The sequence below is a fragment of the Anser brachyrhynchus genome (genome assembly GCF_964034855.1).
Source record: "Anser brachyrhynchus genome assembly, chromosome: 9".
Lineage (NCBI taxonomy): Eukaryota > Metazoa > Chordata > Aves > Anseriformes > Anatidae > Anser > Anser brachyrhynchus.
The window spans coordinates 17,227,445-17,251,303 of NC_137703.1; the positions used below are offsets into that span (position 1 = coordinate 17,227,445).

The window sequence follows — 23,859 nt, forward strand, 5'->3', positions numbered from 1 at the left end:
TTAACAAAAAGAATGCATACGCAAATTTTCACAAAAATTCACTTTGGACATAACCATATTACTTGTCAAATGTTTGATATGACAACTTTATCTATCTTCACTTAAAGAACTGAACTGATGAAACATTTAATGCAGCTCTGGTAACCTAATTTATTTTCCACCCAAGCCAGTTAATATTCTGCATCTTATTTTCACTTTGAACGTTGTAAGCTTTCACTTCAAAATAAACACATTGTAAAAATGACCTCGAGGCTCAGAATCAAGAAGTAGAAAGTTCAGATCTGGTTTATCTTCATCACATGTGAAATTAAAAAGAAAATTGAGTTATTTCTATCCTTCAGTCTTACCTGCCAATTTCTGAATGTGGTTAGCGGTATCTTTTTAATACCTCATAGAGGTATTGGGGATGTATATTTATTTCTGTACACTATGCATACAGAATATTTTATAAAACCTTGACATTACTAGGACTTAAATCATGTACAGGTACGCATCATTTTTTTTTTAATGTGCACTAGTCATTTACTTTGCAAATTCTCCCCTATACTCACACACTAAAAAGGGGTTTTACTGAACAAACTGAGAAAGTGCGTTTTATGCTTTATACCCATAATAAAAATGTGAACTCCAACACAATCAATAACTTCATTTTCTAAGTTGTTAAAAATATTAAATATGTTCAGGCTACCAATTACTTAATAATACATGAATGACTGAAGAGGAAGCATTTTACCACATACATAAGCCAGCAACATTTCTCTCAAACAATTTTGCAGTTCCTTATGTAAGGACCATTTGCAGGAAATTACGTTTATCATTCAGTCTTCTTTCAGTGCTCAATAGCATTCATCTGTAAGAATAATATCATTCCACTGACCACAAACAAAACTGCGTTCAAGTAACCAATAAATGACTGTCCTTTTTAAACCAAAACATTATTATATTTACAACATTATTATCCTATTAAAATATTATTAATCAAAGTAAATAATGCTATTTCCTCACTAATTTGCTTTCTGAAATCCTGCCCAACAGCAAAGCAAGCAGTTGTTTGTTCATTTCTTTTGCCAATCATACAATGGCCACTTCACAGTGCTTTTTGCTGGTTTTAGCCTTCAATTTCCTCAGGTAAAACATAAATCTATTAGCTTGCTCCATGTCCTTAATTAAGGGCACAGAACATTAATAAAAATCAAAATGAGCATGCGTCTCGTGTTCAAACAAGCTAGCTCATAAATCCCGCACTTGTTGACTCTGTCTGTACCATTTGACCACAGAATTTTTCAGAACTTCTTACCAGAATGTGTCAGGAACAGCTAGAGATTCAAAGCTCAAGCTGAAAGAGTGTGGATCCCTAACTACCCGATTCACAAGGAAAATGTCAATAAAAAACATTCAGCTTCAATATTGTGCACAAAGTTCTTACGCAGATTCCTGCTTACTTGCAATTAAAAAAATAACACTAAACAACAGCAGCAGTAATGGCTGACTGATGGCAGTTTGAATATTTATTCATTAACATTTAATTCCTCAAAACAAACAAACAACAACAAAAAATAATAGTGAAGATTTTGAGGTGGAACATGACACATGAGAAAATCTTCATGTAAAGGGAATCCACCCATTTCCTTGACCAACAGTACTACTCCTAAAATCAACTTAAGCGTGCCATATCACAAACTTTCTAAGGGAGAGCCCTTTAAAATCCAGAGAAGGCTATAAGGCTAAGAATTTAACCGTGAGGAAGTTTCACCAATTTTGTTTCTCCAGTAACTTGTGTCTTAAAGCTGTCCAATACAGGGCAAGGCTAGCAGAAGATGCAGAGCTCAAAGCACTTCTGAAAATCCTCTTAAGAAGTTACAGGTTTCTGGCTTACCTATCAGAAAAGAAATGAGAGGAAAGCGAGAGAAAGAATGGGAATGATTTCACTGTGTACTTGAAGTACTTAAGTAGTTCTCTTCAACATGTGAGAGACCCCTTTCCCCTGCAAAAGAAAGCTTATTTTCTTACATGAACTCGATAGGTTGGTTTGTCCTTCACAGCTTAAGAGGCTGTTTCAACCACTAATTGCTTCTGGTTAGGAGAAAAAATATATTTATTCCACAAGCATGGCTCTCAGCCTTTAAAATCCAGAAAGGTCAGAGTGCTTGTGGAGTTTTCTGTTTGTTTTATATCAATAACAGAAGGCAAAAGCAGACAGTAATGCAGATCCCCAAAGCAGCTCTAAATGCATGGAGTTCCAGAAATGGAAACAGCCTGGTTGTCATAGCAGCAGAGCATGATACCTGAGCTAATTACTCAGGCTGAGAGGCACAGCTAATTAGCCCAGATGCAGCATCATACTGACACAGTTATAATGCTTCTGGGACCTGGGCACGCATATTGCTGATTAGACATTTCAGCTTGTTTGCAACTAGCTCAGAGACCTAAGCACACTACGCTGTGCTTTATGCAAGTATTCAAAAAAAAAAAAAATCCTTCAAATAAGAAAGCAATGGAACAGAGTGCCAAAAAAAAAATCACAGAAAACTGAACACTGATCAGCAAATTGTCTGCAAGAGAGGAGGATGCCTGTATCCGCACTGCTACAAGCCAAGCTACAAAATTTGAAATGGAAAACTCAGTCATATGGATACACTTTCTCCTTCCAGCCAAGTGAAAGTTAATTAAAAAATCCATTTATCATTATGACAGCCTAAATTCAAGAAAGTTCCCTGTTCACTAAAAATACAAAACCCTAAATTTATTTTCTGGCAGACAAAGAAGGCGGCAAATACAACAACACCTTTATGGATTGTGAATACTCTGAAAAATACCTCCTACTAAACAAACAAACCTTTTTCCTGTGATGGTAAACAGCATTTATTTGCTCTTTTTCCAAAAATAAAAGCTATTTTAAAACTGAACACTAACTTTTTAACCTTTCTAAGGTACCATCTAATACAAGATCCTCCTTCTAGGAAATGCAATGCATTTTAAAATGGTACGAAACAAACAAAACATAATCTATTTTTAGTCAGTTTACCAGCCCTTGTCAGCCATTCTCTCAGAGAAACACCATGTCACATCACAAAGAAAACTACAATAAACTGTGAAAGGCAGATATTCTCAAAGAACAAAAAAAGGCAGGATAAAGGAAAATTTAACTCGTTTCACTTTTTTTTTTTTGGTAATCAAAGAAAGATCAAATCTTAGAATACATGAAAGGTAACTGAAGTCATGCTAAAAATAAATCTCTTGTGTTTTAATTGTCATTGTATGAGCCAGAACACATTACATAGAGAGTAACTAATTAAATACTCAGAAGAGCTGACAAAGGACAGACAGATGCTTGAATATCTGGTTAATATTTATTCAAAGTTGCACAGTTCTTGTACGTTAACCTGCAAAATACATAAATTTTCCATTTTAAAATACTTTATGTAACATGCCTGCTTATTTATATTTACAACAGATCACTTCTAATTTCAGGAAAATCTCTAAGCAAAACCGGAGGATGCTAAGAGGCTCATTCAAGTGTATGCGCTGCCCAACAGAATGGGATAAATACATAAAGATCTGTATTTCTCTAAATATAAAGATATTTTTGTCAGGGTCAATACTATTGCTAAATAAAGCTATTAAGTTTTGTGCCTAAAATATCTAATTGAAGTCAGAAAATAGGCACAGGCTCTTCACCTTTTTACAACTGTTGCAAGAAATGTCAAGCTAAGTGCATTTTACATAGATTTAGATATCAAATGCTTCTAAGCACTATCAAAGCACTAGATTTATCAAACCTAGCATCACTTTCAAAGTTCCCTGAGGAATTTTATCTGTGATATATTAGAGCATATAATCTTGCCATGAAAAATAAACTTTGGTCTTCCTCACAAAACAGAGGAAATCCCCAAATTTCCATACCTCATTTTAATTAAGGATAGCTTATTATGCATTTCACCCTATCCTCTCTCTTCTGAAAAAGCTTTTACTTATTCTAGTGAGCATGCATGTTTACTAGAATGGGAAGGGGAAAAGCCACAACTGAGAACAGAAACGAACAGAGCTGTTTGCCAGGATTTTAACCCTGTTTACAGCTGTGACCATACTCACTGCAAAAATTCCATCACAAAAATAAATCCCTCAAAACACGCTGTAAAGTCAAGGGACAAGTCATTTTTGCTTTCTTTTTCCTATCATTGCTGTTTAGAATCGGAGGACCACTAACATGAGCTCGGCAGAGAGATACTCCTGTGGGTGCAAAACAGAATACTGAAAACAGATAGAAAGTCACTATAAAAAAATGAAACAAACAAACAAAAACCACAACAAAACATAAAACTACCACCAAGAAAAAAAGTAAACGACATCAGCCACTTAAAATGCTGTGCTTTGTAGCCAATAATGGAAAGCTTTTCTGGGAAGCAATGGCTCCAATAGCAAGCATATGGTTGACAGTTGGCATTCAGCCTGTGTCAACCAGAAACAAAGTTAAAAAATATGATTCTTTTGAGATTTTAAGAGTGCTGCTTTCTCCAACAAGGAGAAAGAAAGGAAGTAGAAAGTACAGGAGAACAGCAAGGGAATGAAGATATACTTATGACATGACTACACCAAAAGCTTCCATTAAGAATAAAAACATATGGCCATGGATCCCCTTTGGTTTAATGCTGCCCAAATTCTTGAAAAGACGTTTCTTTTTTTTTTTTTTTATGTACACCTTTAAAAGTGTTAAAAAAGGGCGAACAGAATGCAACCATCTTCACACAAGCTGCAAAACAAGTCTGAAAAATATTTTAGGTAATCTGTGTGAACAGTATAGACATTGACAGAGGTTGGTAACCTAAACCCTAAGCTTTAGCCCTTTCACAGAATGCTTCCACAGTTCCAGTCTTTCCTATAATCCATAAAATAAGTTTCTTTCCCTAAGCTACAAAAAAAGGCTTGCTGAAGCTACTACTGACGGCTTATATTTCTTTTTCTCTGATGCTTTTAACTGTACATGGGACTTCTCCTTATAGTTAAGAAAGAAGAAAAGGGACTTGTACCCAAATCATTTGATGGTCTAACGGTGTATTTGCACATCAGTTACAAAATGGGTAAAAAGCATTTTTGAATTATAGGTTATTTTCAATTATACTCAAAGCAAATTATAGGAAGCATCAGGAAACAAACAACAGTTTGGTTCTGGATGCTACAGAGGGAGTAGAGCTTTGTTTCTCTCTGTTTTCAAGGTTAACTGTAAAAAAACAACACATGAAAAACTCGTTAGAAAGCACAATGTGGCAAAGGAATGCTAGAAATACTGCCCCATTCCAGGTAATGGAGGCTGATTAAATAGGGTATAAAAGACTGTCTACGCCGCTGACTTGATAAAGTATTGCAGAGGAAGAAGTAAGATTGGTGCTTTATCCAAAAAAATCTTCTCTTGCTAATTGAAGGCAACTGAAGCTTGACTCCCTCCTCTTCAGATGAAAAAAATCTTGTTTTCCTAGAGAGAGAGGAATAAAAAAGCAGTTGAAGCATAGCTACACCTACTAATTCTCATAATAAGAAAATATTTGGGAAGAAAGAGAAAGGGGAAGTAAAGATACGCCTACCTTGATTAACAGATCTTTGGTCTCCTTTTGCTGACGAGAAGAGTATCTCTGGGAGGATTTGTACACTTTAGGATGATGGCAGGAAAGTGAGAAAAAGAAAGGGTATGCCCTTGACAAACAAGCTTTAAATAAAATTATTCCTGAACGCAGACAATATTTCTATACCAACCATGCATATGAGGAGTACCAATCCACGTGCCTCCCACATCTTTACCAGCATTTGCACTAACGCACGTTTGTATGACTGTCAGATTTATTCTATACAACTTGTATCCAACGTTCTGTACCTCGACATCCTGAACACTGGATAAAGAAGTTGATTAAATCCAGAAGTGCTATGTCCCTGTCTTGTTTATATGATTCAATCCAGTCGTCCACCACAGACTGTCAAGAAAAAAAGAATACTTATCAGACACTCTTAAAAAGTGTTTTATTAAAGGCAATCACTATTCTTTTCAGAATATAATTTTATAACTGAGAATTTATTTTGCATAACTTGTGTGTGCAAATGCAGAAATCTATACACCTTCTTTTAAGGTGGAGACAGAACAAATACTGTTAGAGAACAGAACTGTATGCATTGTTTTCTGGTATTGTAATCGTATAAACACAGATTCAAATTCAAATCACTTTAATTTCTCAAAACTCGCAGTATTTATACAGTTTCACAGTTGTGTTGAAAAAACAAATACTATAATTCCATACAGAATGACCAACATACACTCCCAGAAAACTAATGAATAGAAACATTTTAGGATAAAAACTGAATTTACAATGCATAATGCACATCTCAGTATTTCTAAAGGTCTAAGCAGTATATCAATCATTCATAAACACTGTACATAGTTCAGGAAGACAGAATGCAATGAAGACTATTTTGTGAATACAAAACATATAGAAATTGGTCTTACAGTGTTTGGGAGTCAATAATTCACCCGAATCACTGTATATGAAGTGGAGTCGGTTTCAAACTGCACTCAGAACTATATATAGTCAGGAGATATTTTTATAATCACTGATAAGCAGGCGTAGCATGCAGTGATTATTATGAAGGATAGCAGGGAGGAGGACAGAAAGCAGACAGGTGTCAAGGTTTGTCATTTGTCATGTATTAATTTCTGGCGACACAGTACATGCTTCAGTGGCTTGATGAGAAATGGCACTAAATGAATTTTGCCAGTCAACATAAAAGTGCAATCACGTCACAGCATTGGAAAGAGTTAATGGCAGCTGTACATCAGCCGAAAGGAATGTGGAGCCACACGGGGAATGGCAAAGCCTGTAGCTGCTTCCCATACAGACACATTCTGACTCTCGAACCCTGTCAGTGCCAGGGGGACGGACCCAGGATTTTTAAAACTCCTGATGTTAGTACAATGGAGCAATGAGGACAAAGCAAACAAAGTAACTGTGGAAGTGCTTTAAGAACTGTTCTAGAAGAGCAAGAGGGTTTGATGAGGTCCCTCTTCAGCCCGATTCACACTTAAGGAATACAAGTATGACCTCTTTCCATGTCACTAACGTACAGCAATAGTAAACCTCTCTATTTGGACCTCCTCAATTACATACACAATAAAGGTAATGAATTGTACATATTTAATGTAACCAAATAATATATTTTACTTATTTTATTAGGAGAAAAAAAATCTTTACCATTCCATGTATGTGATAGCATTCATTAAGAGAAGCTTGATTAGCCTGACTATACTATTGGAACACACCTTGCAAATGGATTATTTGATTTTTGGGAGTTCAGGTTTATAATGCATTTCTATAAAATTAAATTTAAAAATCCTAATCCCCCTCAATCAGCTTCTCAAGCAAGCTGGAAAAAGAATGAATAGGAAGGTCAGAATTCAAATAATTCAACCTCTTGGAAAAATTTTGCCTCTTTCTGAACTGGCAGACATAAGGATAGCTTCTGGAAACATCCCTCTGCAGTTGCCAGCTTATCCAAGTGAAATCTCCCGATTGCCAGTAGGACCTCAGCAAGTGTTTGGAAGAGGAAACCAGAAAGAAAACAGTTTTGTACATACTAGGAACGACAGCCTCTGTGAAATGAGCCAACACGCTCCATCTTTAACACAGGTCACTATACTTGTTCCTAACCCAAGTCAGGATGAGACTATCAGCATTCTCATGTTGTTCAACAACAAGCATGAATCTCTACACATTCAAGGTACCAAAAAAAATAAGTTTTTAGAGGTTTTGTCTACGAATACACTCGCATGCACAGTAGGAGAAGAAACCTTACAAAACACTGTCCATCTGCTACTTAGAAGAAATCAAAAAGAAAGTCTTGGCCTCAAATTAATCTTGTTGAGAAAACATAAAGCAGTAGCACAAAACTGACTATCCAGAATGCTTCGCTATTTTTTCATCACGAATTTAGCCCTCTTCCTGTCAGTATCAATCATTCATAGAATTCACCACAGCACATAAAACCAAACTTAACCAAATGTAAAAATTATTTACTAAAACAAATATTGACAAAGCTTAACGACCAGCCTGCTGGTGTACTGACAACTTAAAACATTTGTTTGAACAGCTTTATTAGTGTAGATATCAGAGTAACATACAATTGCCAGCAGCAAATTTTTTCACTCTAAAAACCAGCAGCTGTGCTGGGTCAGACCACAGGTTGTCCCGCCCCACAGAGCTTCATGTAGGGAAAAACGTAAAAGGGCAAGAATATACCGATACTTCCCAGTTACTCTCCCAGACTCTTAATTTGCAGCTCAGAAGCTTCCTGAGCGTGAATATGGTTCAACAGACGTTATATTTCCTTTCATGAATGTGTCTGTGAGCCAGAAAATGTTACCATCTACAGCATCTTGTAGCAGTATGTCTCAAGGGTTAAATACTCACTGCAAAAAAAGTGCAACTTTTGTTTTAAACTTGCCAATAGCTAGTTCTATCTGATGCTACCTAATTCTTAAGGAAGAAGAGAACACAAACCTCCAGCACCTATTTCCATTTTCCATGTTTCCACCATATTCTCCACTTCGCATCTCTCAGGCAGAAGAATCCTACTCTGTGCCGTTGTGGCTTGCACAGAAATACTTTCATGTCCTTATCTTTGTTCATCCTTGTCACACATCTCTTAACATTTTCTAATAATTTCTAAATAAGTTTATTATATTCTTCAAGCCTGGAAAATCTCAAATGTTTTTTCTAGTAACTAGTTCTGTTTTTAGTAACTAGTTCTCAGCCAGTGTCTATGCTCTACCTATAGACTTGTTTCACATAAAGCACTCCTTGTAGAAGTAAGGCTAGCCTGAGAGATTCCTTTCCAAATTCAGTTTTGCTCCTGTTTCTTGCTACAACATTCTGCCCCTTCAGCTACAGCACTGCAAATGATTCTGGTCTGTGCTATAAATTATGTCAATGGACCCATCTGGATTTAAAAGAGGAGGATCAGAGGGAAGACCTGTACGAAGATCTTTCCATTTTGATTCTTCTTTTAAACAGTTATTTAATTGCTTTCTGCAGTACTACCTCAAAACCAGAGCATTAGTTCAGCTCATCTACCTTCTGCTATTTTTTGGTCTCTTTATATACAAAGAATTTGTGAGGGACATGCTATGTCCTTGAGCAAGAAGCGTCCACTCCATCCTGCCTAGTACAGTACTTGTTTTTTCAAGCCAGAACCCCGATGCAGTTCACAGAAGAACGAAGTCAAGCAGCTGATCTCAAGACTCGCGGACCGGACCTGAGGCACTGCAGAGTGTTTAGCACCAGCAGCAGATAAAAACAGCAAAACCAGAGTGAAGGTTTGGAGCAGGGACAGCAGGCAAAGACTGCCTCCTGTATTGTCTGCACCTAATAGAGGATTGACAGAAAGTTTTAGCTAACATTTTTAATATTTGGGTACGATTCATCTCACCTAGTTTTACACGCATAGCCCACATAGTCACAGCCAGCCAGTCGCTCCCTTTGTACTGAACAGCCTATGTGTGCTATACATACACGCACATATATAGGCAATATTCAGTGGAGTTGACAGCGTACTTCATCTGTGCAGAGCACGTCTGCACTGCGAGGTAAGGTAACTCCTGCCTAAACCTGCTCGTGATTACACCAGGTAGAATCCACTGCATCTCAGGGGGGACGAGGGTGACAAGGCACAGAGGCACCCAACCTGTGGGCATCACCACCCAGCCACACAAATCCCATTTGCTAACCCCTAAACACGAGGGGGGGATTTTCAGTGTATCAAAATCAAAGTAACACCCACACATCTACAGAATTCAACCTCTCATGCACATTTGGCATGCTTGTTGGTAATTTTTTTAAAAGAGATTACAGTTTAAGGCAACAGGAGATAATGAAGCCAGACTACATATGCTACAACAGTTGGAACTTAATCAAACTGTTAACTTTTGATGCAACAGAAAAGAGCTATAAAAACTGAAAACATTAGGATGAAAAAATAAAAAGATAGACATCAGACCAAAAATAGAGACAAATATCAACTGAACCAAAAATCCAACAGTAATCCAAAAACCAGGAAAAAGGCCGAATATGAGAGAAAAAGAAATCAGGCAGGCAACAGTAGAGCAAAGGGTGCAGCGAGGAATCATTGCCAGAAAAGGACAATTTTGCATAAACTTGGATAGAGGAAAAGACTCCTGTTAAAAACAAGGGTATCTAGCCAACAACCCACAGGTTACTACAAACCCTTCCAGATGATTTCATCTTGTGAGCACCCTCCTTCCAGTTACCCCATATTCAAGAGCTTCTCAGGCACAAGCAAGCAGCAAACTCCCTTAATAATTCTCCCAGCAGTGGCCCACGTTTGGTCACCATCCTGCCCTGGTCCCTCCCTGTCATCTGTCCCAAATGCAGGATGGACACTGCGGTGAAGGCACATGTAGTGACAGGAGGAGGGAAGGACCTTTGGAAAGGAGAGAGCTACAAGCCAGCTCCATCCGGAAGAATTAATCCCAATGAGAGGCTTCTCGCCTACTGCTGCAAAATGCTTCTGGAAGATGGCACGCTTCGATTGCACAAGTTGTTTTGGTGGTGCCGGTCTGCTGCCAGATGTTTCTGCCTTCAGATGCAGTAGGGAGCATGGATCTATCATATGGAAATAGGCACTTCACATGCTCTGCATGACAGAGGTGATAAATTCAGCATTCCTAGGAAGCACGTGCTGCAGTATTCTGCCCAGGTGCAGGAAACCAGCACTTTCAGGATTCACCAAATTCAGTGAGTGTGCACAGGGGAAGGGCCCCGACAAGGTTATGAAGTACAACAAATGAGAAATTACATGAGCTTCTCATCGTCATTACCAGCTTGAAGTAAGGCAAGGAGTATTGTAACTAAATTTTAAGAAAAGTCAAAAACTATCTAGCTCGATTACAGAGATGAAAATTACTCCAGTAACACCCACGACTCCCTCTCACTCCCTGCTCAGAAAAGAAAAAAGAAAGCAGCTACATATATATATGGACACACATACATATATACATGCATGTACATCTATATAAGCTATAGATAAACATATATATACAGAGATGCACCACATCTCTTAGTCAGTCATTGTGACAAGCCCGTACAACTACATTCTACATAAATGACATTCAGTATTTTTTCAGATTAGAAAAATGCTTCTATTCTTATGAGAATTAAGTGAAAAATCAAGATCTTCTGCAAATGACAGATGACAGATAGTACAAATACGTAGTCAGCACAGAGATTTTCAAAAGCCCGTAACAGCTTTCAAGAGAATCTCGCAGAAATTTACTCTGCAATGACTCTGCTTCAAAAACTACCATGTAGCACAGTTGGAAGACAAAATCTAACATGCCTAATAGGCAAGAAATGAGAAGCTTAAAGAAAGTTAAGGAAGTAGCAAAATAGATCCACAGTCTGAATAAACAGCTTAAAACCAATCATGGAAACTTTACAGATATACTGACCTTCACATCTCAAGTCTGATAAAAGATAAATCAGAATTTTTTTTAGTATTGAAAAGAAATAGCAGCCTGAATTGCCAGTAAAAGCAGAAGTCTGATGCAATGAATGAAATAATGAAACTAGTTATCTTATTACCTCCTGGAGGCTTTTCAGCTATGAATCCATTTCATATTCCTTCAGTGCAAGAACATTACTACAGTGCTGGAGGAACCACAGGGACTAACTGCAGATGATACTTTGCCAGCTCATGTAAATTAGCACAGTCTCGCTAAATATTAATGAAAGTTCATTTCATAAAGCTATTTCACAATTTAAATTAAGTAACAATTTGGCAGCAGTGCTACTAAAACAAAGTAAAAACAAATGACACTATATGTTGAAGTGTAAGATCTGAGTCAACTGTAAACTACGGCAAATCGAGGCTAAGGAACATTTAAATAATTTGCCGTTTCATACAACTGATCATGGACATGCTTCACTTACAGTGAAAACAACAGACAAAAAATGACTGGGATGGGCGCACAGTGTGTTTATATAAAAGTTACCAAAAAAAATCAAAATAAAAGTATATAAGGCATACTAATGTCTTCTGCCAATATGAAATTTGAAGCTTACTGAAACAAGAAAGGAAAGCACAGGGAAATAAAAAATTTCCACTATCTGTATAAAGAGCACCCTGAAGAGAAGATAAAAGCTAAAAAATGTGCTTTAACAGGTGGTGAGAATAACTTAGAGAACAGTGAAAATAAGAACATAAGGTAAGAAATGGAAGTAGCAAAAGACTTGTAATGCTCTGTGTAAAATTCTTTAAGTTCATTTACGCAGGGTTTTGTGTTTTTTTTAATAACACAAATCTTTTAAGGTCAAATTTTGTGAAGACTGAGGTAATCACACAGACAGTTACCGGGGAGAAGGTAGTCCCTAGCGTGTACAAGTATACACAATTTCACGTTCTGCATTAGACCTCAAGATGACTGGTAGCATTCCAAATTGCAGACAGCAAGTATAATATACACCCAATGAAAAAACTAATATAAGGTTAATAAAACAGAACTGTAGATTGAAAAGCTGCAATTTATCCTTTTTCCTCTAAAGATGGTCATTTTAATTTATGAGAGTTCATGCTTTGCTAACTCCTAGCGAGCATTTTCTGAAAATGATTCTTTATTGTAAATCTTACTTTAATGTAACAGTACCTGTTTCTTGTTTCTCTTTTTCATAAGCAGAGAAAAGAAAATCTGCTTAATGCAGTGTCTATCTATATAGCTTTTTCTTTTTTTCCTGAAGCACAGGGTGGGAAGGAATAAAATCTTAAAATAATTTATTCCCAATAAAACTAAGAAATCCATGCTCTCCATACAGACCTATCTGTGTTTAGCATTTCACATAAATACTTACTTCTGTGCAGTAGAATGGGTATGAACTATCATTATGCAGGGAAATCACTGTAACACATTACATGGAAACATTTGGGTGAAAAAAAACTCACTTTGGAAAGATAAAAATATTTTGGAAAGATAAAAATATTTAGTTCTCAGAGTGCTACAATGGCATGATTTAAATGGCATTAGTCTTATGTGCATAAAACGTACTGGAAAAATTATCCTTGCAGATGGATTAAGATTGTAAGAACTACTGAGGAGAAGTACTCTTGTTGCAGCGCATCTGCAGTACTTAGAACTGCACTTCCTCACCCGAGTCCTCAGAAAAGATGTGGAATATGCAAACGCCTCATACCAAGTCAATTTCCTACAAGGGTACACATTTGGTGTTAGCTGCTGATCTCTCACAATTTACATACTACACAATTTCTTAAGGGTTGTGTCTGCTTAACTTGAGCCAATCACAGGCATGAATGGTTCTGAGAGGCTACAAAGCATAAAAAACAGTTACATACACTGTGCACGAGCTTTGAAAATCCTTAGGGAGTGCAGAAACAAAATCAGTTATACCAATAAGAGACCCATCAATTTATTAAAAGCCATACTTCAAATTCTTTTGCTAGCCTAATTTGGAAACAGTTCATGGATCACCCCAGATAATTCAAAAAATGATTCTATTTTGGATAGTAAAAAACTTCTCTGGCTTTAACCATAATGGGTATTTTCAGGCATAAATGTCTTCACATGCTGCACCACTGGCATACAAGCAGCATACCTTAGCAGTGAAATCATCAATTGTGAATTACACAAGGGAGAAGCAACAGAAAAACTCATTTGGTATTAAGGGAAGCCTCTTTAATTAATTCATGTTTTATCTGGTGGCTAAATTGTTGCTAGTATAACAATCATGAGAACGCATACCTAGTTTTGATTCTTCCTTTTAATCCAGTAGCATATAATAACCAAAAGCACAGCAAGATTAGGCTGCAGAAGAAATCCATCTAGCAATATCAAAACTAAATACTATTTCAAATTACAATAATACTTGCAGTTATTTTATCCTGTAAGCTTTACAGAATGTGTACTTAAAACTCCTGAGGAGTTTCTGAGACAGCTTAGTGAAATCCAAGGTCATTATTCATCCTTCAAGTCAGAGAACACAGCACTGTTAGAATTCAACAGAGGATAATTAAACTAAAAAATGCCTTCAACGTAAAAAATATGGATGATACTTTATATCATGTGTGTATACTATTACACCTTCAGCAAAGCCCTTTACTGAAATAGCCAAGGTAGATGCAGACACACTATCCATTGAAGAGGACTTCTAGCAGGGAGAACAGACAAATTCAGGAAAAAGAAAGCCATTAAAGGCTACTGTTTATACAGAAACCATATTCACCCTGAGATACAAACAGACAGAGGTAGGGAGAACTCCTGAACTACATTTTACCTTCTTATCTACCCTCTTGCTTATCTGCCTTTGTCAGAGACAGGATATTGGACTTCTGGTATGATCCAGTTAGACCCAGCAGGCTTTAAATTTTGAGCTCGAGTAACAAGACATACATGTAAAACAATTCCTCCCATAGAAGGTAGCTACCATCATGGTTATACAGTCACTTCAATCAAGAATAAGTCTGAGTTGCTGCCAGAGATGAGCTGAATCAGGGAGCTGATCCAGCTGAAAAAAAATCCATCAAAGTGTCACGTTCTAATTAAATTTATTTCTTGGTGTGACTACAAAACACACAAGAAAGGTGTAAAAAAACAACAGCTGTAGGTGTGAGAGAAGGTGGGACCAATCTGTTCAACAGCAGCCTTAGTTCATGCAAGATTAAAGCAGGCACATAACAATTCTTCTTAACTAGAACCACTGGGAGGACTAAGGAGCATAGAGATTATCTATATTGCATAATAATTATGTAATTAAAATAACCATGTGATAAAATTCCGGGGAGTTGAGAAGTAAGCAAAGCAAAATCTAATCCATGCTGAAAGTGCTGGGAAGCAGCTGATTAAGCTGTGCAGTCAGTTGCCCTGCTGTCAGCCTCCTTCTCGGGGAGAAAGCACATCTGAGGAGCAGGCTGGCTCTGTGGGGTGGCGCTGGGGGCCTCTGCCTCGAGGCAGTGCCCCCTCCTGCTCCCCACTCAACGGCCGAGGTGCCTGCCACCACTAGCACCCTCTGCAGCGAGACCTGAGGGGGAAGGGTACGGTTCAGCCCTTTGATTCTCTGCAGCTGCTAAGGTTGGCCCACCCTAATTTGTACTTAAATGAAACTAAGATTATTATTACTAGAGAAAAAAGGAGTCGTAGAAGAATCTGTTGACTTAACACAGGAATGGGTGCAATTCCACAGCCTGACCTATGCAAGGAGGTAGTTTACAGACCACAGTGGTCTATTTCCGCCCCAAATGTTATGCATATCCAAAGCTATTTAAACAGTAGAGGATATGCCGTATTAACAGGATATATAAGCCACATCAGCTTTCTGGAAGAACTGATTACCTTACCTATCTTGTACAAGTCATCAAATCTAAAAGTGATAGGAGAAGATACTGGAGGTACTGGCAACTCCCATCAGAAAAGTATTTTGGATACAGATGTTGGTAACCGAACCTGATCTAAACCCAATACTTTACATTAAAAGGAACTGGCAATCATGCAGTATGCTGCTAGTGCATACAGAACAACAACAAAAAAAGCACTGCTGAAAGCTGTGTCTGCTTTCCCTCTCTCTTACTATTTCCAACAGACCAAACATGTAATTGTAAGGGATGCATACCCTTTATTTTTGCAGGTATTGATTTTGAAGTCCACAGTCTGCAACAAAGGCAGGTGGATAAATGCTGAAAATCAGTATTATCTTGAAAGTACTGTTAACATTTCAGAAATATTTTATATTAATATTAATGACACGTTTTAATCCTTTCAGATAAGCAACTGAATGGAAAGAAAAGGTCTCGTGATATTCCTCCTGCTCATGAAAGTTCATGCTCGTGAACTTTCTAGCCAGTGTGGTACCGTGAATGAGCGTCACAGTTAGCCAGCTTGAGCCCACCAGGTGCGAGGAAGAAATAACGTGTGAGGAACTGAAACTAGGAAACCAAGAGAACTTCCTCATGGGACAGGGTAAGCTTATGCTGCTGCAAATGCAGCTGAACTTGAACAGGGAGGGCATCTCAAAGTACTCAAGCGTGCCTAGATGGGCAGACAAGAAGAGCGAGAATTGAGGTATATTCTTGACTTCTGGCGAGACAAAGAACTAGTAGCACAATGAAAAATTCCATTTCAATGTGCCAGAAAGCTCTCTTTGGATACAGATCCTAAATGCACGTTGCCATATAATGGAGCCATATTTACTCTGAACCATGTCTAACTCTAAACCACGGTATCTTTTATTAGGTGAGCATAAGCAGAGGGTTCAAATATTTCAAAAATCAACATCTAAATTGATGTTTGCAGTTCACTGCAGATAAGGATGACTGGCTATGCACATAATACTGAGTAATCTCGGCATAGATCTGTTCAGGTTCGGGTATCAAATACCTTGTATGACTACTGATGATTATCTCCGATTTTCTGGGGGAGGCACAAATCTCCTTTGCACACAAGAAAGCAAAATGCTATTACGCTTGTTATGACCAACACTAAAGTACAAACTTTATTACAGCTAATTGGACATAATTAACTCTCAAGAAATTTTCAGATTGAAGCCTAAACAAAATCTGCAACCACCACATGCTCTTTACTTCACTGCTGCCTTAACGCCAGGGTCAGAGACCAGTACAGAAGCGCCTGCGAAGGCTTAAGCTACGAGTCAGCCTCTGCACTGGGGCTCAGCTGCAGGAGTGGAGATTCATCCATGCCCTTCATTCCCACCAGGGTAAGCTCAGGCAGTTCAGCACATGAGAAATGATGATACAGTCTGTTCTGCCTGCGGAAGTTTAGAGTGGGGAAATATACTGGATATAGCTGTGTCCATAAAAACATTCAAGGTGAAAAAAAGAGACAAATGACAAAAAGCAGAAAAGTGTCATGAATTCCCTAAGAAAGAAAAATGTGTGCCTAAAAAGCTCTGCAAACAATCTTGATAGACTAAAGAACTGTACCAGCAGAAAACAGGAAGGTAGGTTGGTCATATTGCACTACATACGGAGAGAGCTGCCAACAGAAAATCTTCCGAAGCAACTAACCACACAATAGGTTACAGAACAAATTTTTTAAAAGTGCCAACAATCCAATACTAGGTTAATGTGGGTACCAAACTGATTTACAGAGTTCAAGTGAGACTTAGCTTGGATACAACTAACACTTCACAGCAGAAGCAAAGATTTACATGCAAAGAGCAGCTTTGAAGTTATGTGTACTTGAAAAACAAAATATTAACATTACTTTGTTTCCCTGGAAAAACCAAACTGCAGTAAGCCTGAAGGGAGGTAAATGAACCCTGCAATAAGAACCAGAATAGAGGACAAACTTAAAGAAATGAGAGTTGAATTCAGCTACAGGCTTCCATGAGCTGGCAATACAAAGACAGAAAAATCTAACAACTAAAATATATTCTGAGAGCATGCAGCTGGAGCAGACAGGTCAGGAATGAAAGCACATTAAGTAAAATTTCCACATAATCTCAAAATATATTAAATGAACTTTTCTGTTTTTCATTGCTGGAAACTTAAGAGCACTACAGAAAAAAGTAAGTTCATGTTACAGGGAAATAACTGAATATCAACAAAAAAGAGGTTCTAACAAATGCAAATATACGTAATTTATCTGAAAATTGGCAATACTGACAAAATTGCTAAAACTGGCCAGAAAAAATCTGCATCAAAACTATGAGTAAGAAAAATGCCAAGCATTCCTAATTGTTAAATAAAAATCCCTAAGCTAATAAGGAAAAAAAAAATATAAAGATGCTAATAAACTTGGTTTATAGAACCTTTGTTTCAATGTGGGATTATCATCCAGAAGTTCAAGTTAAAAATAATTTAATCACATTATAATTGCATCTTGCTTCCCACTACACAGATCTGTCAATCTCTTTATTTTTTATCAATAGTAAAACTTTTGAAGGTACACAAGTGGCACATACTCTTGAACTTAGGATTATGGTTCCTAAATATGGCCCTAAAAATGGGGCATTTATGCCCCAGGCCTTCAAATAGACTTGCCTACTCTTTTACTATTTGTTTACTTATTAGGAACGGCTTCCAACAAGCTATTTACTTCTTTCTCATCTGCGCAAGATGTAGGCTAAGAGCATTTTAAGCATGTGTGTGCATATGTATATACAGGGGTGTGTGTGTTTATGTATATATCTGTACACAAATAGTACTTTTTTCAAAACAATTCCTTTGAATTCAGTTCAATTTGAATTCCAAAGGTTTCTTACTACAAACATGCAGACTATTTCTTTTTAGAAATTCCTTTGTGGAAGACTTCTGTTGGCATCTCTTTTGAAATAGATGAAATGTATCAAAGTCAATTCCACACACGCACTCAGTCATCAAACATCAAAGCAATCACACATTCCTTCTCATTTGGCGCCTGCAAATATCAATAACTCTAAGACAAACATACTACGTAAAGCATAATATATGTTCGGTACCGCAGTAAAACCAGAAAATAGACTCCAGATGTTTCCTCAAATCCTGCCAAAAATAAAATTTGAAAATGTGTCGAAAACCAAGGAAAGTTGGAAAGCCCAACGTAAAACATGTAGGAAGAAGAGGCACAAAGAATCTGTAGCTTTGTTAGCAGTAAATTTGTTCTGTCTTCACCTACTAGATAAGAAGGGTCAATCCTGTGTAACTGTAAAAACAGCCACTATGAAGAACAAAAATACTGATATTTTCTTCCTATTTATTAGTACTTTAAAACTACATCTCAGATTTGAGGCTCAGAGAAAATATTCCATAGCTTGAACTCATGTGGAAGACTACATTAGTCCTAGGTTTTATGCTGCACCAAAAGTAACATTAAGAATGGTACTTTGCTCCTAATTTTCCTAATTTATAATTTTGCTCACGTCAGTTGGCACCACATAATCAAAACATACTAACTGATATTGTATGATTCTCTTTTGTTGAAATGCAAAGTAAAGGAAGTTTGCTTAAACAACCCTTCAGTAGGAACCACTGTTGGCTTTTAACTGCAATGGGTTATTGATATTCTGGGCCCATGTTTCTCCTCTGAGTGCCAAAAACAAATAGGTGAAGTACAGTAACTTACAAAAAGCATACAAACACTGTCAGAAACAATCATCTACAGAGGTTCTTGAGATGGGACTCATCTGGCCCAATAAATGCTTTAAGACCTCAGTAACTGATCAAAACTTAAAACGAGTAAGAAACACCTCCAGAGGTGGTTCAATATAGCTATCTTAGATATTTATCTTATAATGAAAAATTCGCCCTCAGGGTGTGTCCATCTTTGTCCCTCAGCCACAGAGGAAGTCTATGCAACTTGTTTAGCCTTCATCTGTAACTCTGGTGGGGACAGCAAGAATGCAAGCTGCAGTGTGAAGTACTCAAAAGTGCTTCAGCCAGCAGCTATTTTGGGGGAAAAAAAGAAAAAAGGGGAAAAAAAGAACGAAAGCTTTGTATCCATCAATAGTATCATCTTATACTTTTTCTTCCTGTAAAACTTACTACAGCTTATCATTTAATGGACTGCTTAATACCAACATGTATTTACAATTTGAAAGCAATGGACAAAATAATGGAGAATTCAACTGAAATACATGACTTTTCTGATCTGTCTCGTTTTTCAGAAACATGTGGCAGTCCCCAACTCAATGACAGCATGTTCTGTTCTTTATCATATACAGACTAAGATAATGTTAAACATGAAAGTCTACTGGACCAATACAGCTTGCGAAAAAAAGCCAACTGTTTACAAAAGCATAGCTCAGAATGAACTCCTACAGTCAGGGTACACTGAATGATGAAAGTGTAACACAATTAGTTATTTTACCTGCATAGCACTCTTCCCCAGCTTAACCACCTCAAACAAAGTGACAGGGTCCCCTTCTCCATTCTGCTGAGGGTGGCCATTAGCTCTTCCACGACTTGCTCCCCTGGCTCCAGCCTCCAAACGACCTTTGTCTCCTGGAGACTTCCGAGGTTTCTTAGCGGCAGACTGGGCAAAGAAAACCAGCAGAGTGAAAAAAAAAATTTATTATAGCTATGACATCTGACATCACTCAAAAGTGTCTCTATAAATCATATACATATATTACACATATATTTATACGCTCACACATATAAATACACGCGAATATCACAGAATAAGTCAGTCTGAAAGGGATCTCAGGTCTCCAGTCTGACCTCTGGCAAGGTCAAAGCAATGTCAGCTATGAAATTCAACCATGTTGATTAGGGCTTTATCCAGTCAGGTACATATATTTTTAATTACCAATACTCACTGAGAAACAACTTTAAAGCCACAGTCAAGGAATTCAACACTGCTGAATTCCCAGTGTTGAAGTACCAGTTCACATCAATATCCATGATTAATTGATCAACACAAACAGATAGTTGACAGCATGACTAGATACATATATGAATGGCAGCAAATTACAGACAGGACAGAAAAAATGTTTTCTGTTGGCAAACAAAGTGAATTTTCAGAATACATAATTAACTTTGGAAGACAACAAATAATTTATGAAACATACACTTGTCCTGTTAACAGTCTATTTCTGTATTTAAGTAGATATAGTAATTTTATAACAAACAATAAAGATTCAACTCCTCAATTCCAATAAAATTAAATAACTAAACTTATAATCAGATTTAGCAGATCATAATAATAGCCCCTTTCTTGCTTTAAAATTTTGAGTTAAACATTTTCCTTGTGAAACTAAATTATTCAATGTAAACTTTCTCCAGATTCCTCAAGCTCATAATCAGATGCTATAGATCCTACTTGTGATAGGTCACACAGTGAACATTTTGTTTTGAATTTAAGTCACTTTATGCAAAAAAATCAGTTTGGGGGGGGGGGGAGGTGAGATTCCCGCTACAAGTTTATGTCTAAAATCTTTTTTTTCTCCTACTGCGAGGCAGACAAAACCAAAAGGTGCCACAGAACAATGATGAAGCTATTTTGAGGAATTCTGTTAAAGAAAACATGCAAGCAACTCTACAATTGTACAGTATCCTCATGGTACCATTTACCGTGACCACACTGGCACCCAGTTTCCATTAAATCTTTTAGTAAAGAATGTGAAGTCAGCATTTTTCGTTGCATCTTCCAACTGCAGACATGTTAAGAATTTTCCTGCAGAGGAAAGAAATCTCATTTCTGGAAGACAGACGGTAGAAGACAGAGAGGTACCCTAGCCTTCTCCTTGCTCTAAAACTGTCACTGCCAGTGGGGACAGGGAGATAAAGAAAAGGTCAAGGTGGAGCACAACTGCTTCTTGCAAATACTCAGTTAAGGATTTGCATACAAACGCAAGATGGAAAGCTTAAAATAATGGGAGAATCTCTATGAAAAGTTTCTTGGATAACATCTGCATTTATGAGTAGAAGAATATGAGATCTCTGCCAATTATTGTTTTGCAAAGCTGCCTTTACCAGCAAGAAAGCTATAAATTAATACATGGAATGTTTGAGCTCAACCAAGCTCTGAAGAGACACATGATCACTATTTAATTAAAAAAAAAAAAAAAAAAGTAAAAGTTGTTTGACTTAGATTTTGATTAGATATTAGGAGGAAATTCTTCACTCAGAGGGTGGTGAGGCCCTGGCCCAGGCTGCACTGAGCGGCTGTGGCTGCCCCATCCCTGGCAGTGCCCAAGGCCAGGCTGGATGGGGCTGGGGGCAGCCTGGGCTGGGGGCAGGGGGCCCTGCCCAGGGCAGGGGCCTGGAATTGGGTGGGCTTTGAGGTCCCTTCCAACCTAAACCTATGATTCCATTGGGGAATGTATAATCCACCTGTTCACTCAATGTGAGTGACAATAAGCTATAAGCACTTACACTAGCTAGAAGCACCGCTAAAGGAAAGCAGGAAGGCAAGCTGATGCCCTCTTCAGATGCTAATGTAAGCCAGAACAGGTCCCCTCTGTACTCAGTTCCCCTCAACATGAAATTCAAAGGGTGACATTAAATACTTCAAGGATTAAGGGAAAACAAATAGGAGATCGAAGGATATGTGAAATGCACACGCTGAAGGTGCCAAACACAGGTAGTCCTGCATCTCAAAAGAGAAAGACCCTTGCATTCACAGGTTAGGGTGGTCCTTCAGCTCAACCCAAAAGAGAAAGCCCTCGAATGCCATGAAGAGCTTCCACACAGAAACAGCCCTGCATAAAGGTAAGCCTGGCTCCAGTAAAGCTGTCAGACTATCACTGACAGGTATAAAATATGGCATTTCATAAGATCAAACAAACAAGAGTGGATTTGTATTAAGTCCCCTCTCCCGAGGATCCACCAAACGGTCCTCAAGATATGGGAAAAACAGAGCCCTGTGCTTTCTAATAGGAGCAGCAATGCTGCTTACTGCTTGCCACTTCTCAGCCTTTCAGCCCCTGTGAGAAGCCAGAAATTGCTGGCTTCTACCTAAAGCCCTTTTAAGCTCACAGTCACCCACAATGTTTTGTTGTTGTTGTTTGTTTGCTTCCTTTTTCATTTTAAGTATCCATCAGAATCCCTAGATAAGTAAGATCTGATTGCTCTCCAGACTCAAAATTGTTATCTGTTTATGACAGGGATCCCTGAAAAAGTCATGGAAAAGGCAAGCTGGTTAGCTGTATTGTATCTAAATGCATTAATAAATCCTTCTAATGATTTTCATATTCCAGGCATCTGCTGCAATGGCAGAGCAGACGCTGCTGAAGTGAATTAAGACTTCCAGAGGGAGGAGGGATAAAGAAGCAATGCAAGGAAAGCAAGCTGGAGGCTTGAATCTCACACTGAGAAAGGTGCTGCTGGGGGGCATTATATCCCTGCTTTCACTCTGAGATCCAGGACAGAGTCAGACCAGTGGCGGGGTCCAAGTGGACTATGTGTGTGTGAGATCTGAACTAGGGTCTCCCCACAAAGACCAGAAGAAAGCCTATCTTCGTCTTTTTCTTTTTTGACTTATTTAAACTATTCCAAGACGAAGTTCTACAGCTCAACCTACACAGAGTACTTTACATTGTAATGTCTGTTATTCTACCAAAACAATCTCCAGGAACGTGGACATTAGTTTCATTTCCATACAATTCAGTTGAAGTGACTCTGTTCATGCTCACAACCAAGACATTGTTCCAAGTAATTCTTGTCAGAGATCAGCCTCGAATATGTGAAAGCCTCCAAGTTACAGCCATATGAAAACAGAAGTTATTATTTTTCAGATTTGTAAATTAGATTCAACTGACAGCAAATAAGGCTGAGAATTTATCCACATAAGCATTAGGAAATTCAGAAGTTCCAGAAGATGCAAGAAGAAACTCTAAAATGACCATACTGATGACCACAGAGTTTAACTGTTTTTTTATGGTATAAACCAAAGGAAGAAGAAACAAAATACTTATCTAGACTGTAATTAAATTGATATTGTGAAAATTCAGAATTGTGTAATACATTAGCTAGATAATATCTTTCATTTAATGTCTTTAAAATGATTCTGAAGGGAAAAAAGTGACCCACATTTGTAAAAACAAGTAATAGAGCGAACGTTAACTTATACACTAAATAAAACCAAAAAACAGTGGTTTGACATTTTCCATTAACAGTGCCCAAGCTGATCTGATGTACTTCAGGAAGAAATAAAGACAGTTAAAGTGCTGCAGGTCATTAATTTCACCTGTCTTCCCCCTCCAGTAATGGCCTATATGTGCATTCACATAATTACATAGTATGTAATAAGTCATTTAAAGCAACACCCCATTTCTTAAGATAGCTGGAAGAAACTTTTTAACCTTCCACTTGAGTAAGACTGAAGAACTTGCCTCTCAAAGGCACCACCATCTTGAGAGGCCT

The 23,859-nt window shown here is 37.7% G+C and overlaps 1 protein-coding gene across 9 annotated transcripts in view; it reads right to left on the reverse strand.

Moving 5' to 3' along the window:
- The window catches only part of STAG1 (STAG1 cohesin complex component), a 185,922-nt gene that overhangs the window by 110,003 nt on the left and 52,060 nt on the right, over positions 1-23,859 (reverse strand). For 6 of the 9 annotated variants that reach the window (XM_080604104.1, XM_080604103.1, XM_080604102.1 and 3 more), the window contains 2 exons: positions 19,862-20,039; positions 5,867-5,963 (listed from right to left, as the gene is read on the reverse strand). In XM_080604104.1, coding sequence (XP_080460230.1) covers positions 5,867-5,963; positions 19,862-20,039 — 275 coding nt within the window. Of the gene's footprint in view, positions 1-5,866; positions 5,964-6,490; positions 6,550-11,636; positions 11,918-19,861; positions 20,040-23,859 lie in introns of those variants that run through there. The other 3 variants (XM_080604106.1, XM_080604108.1, XM_080604109.1) reach the window with 3 other exon arrangements.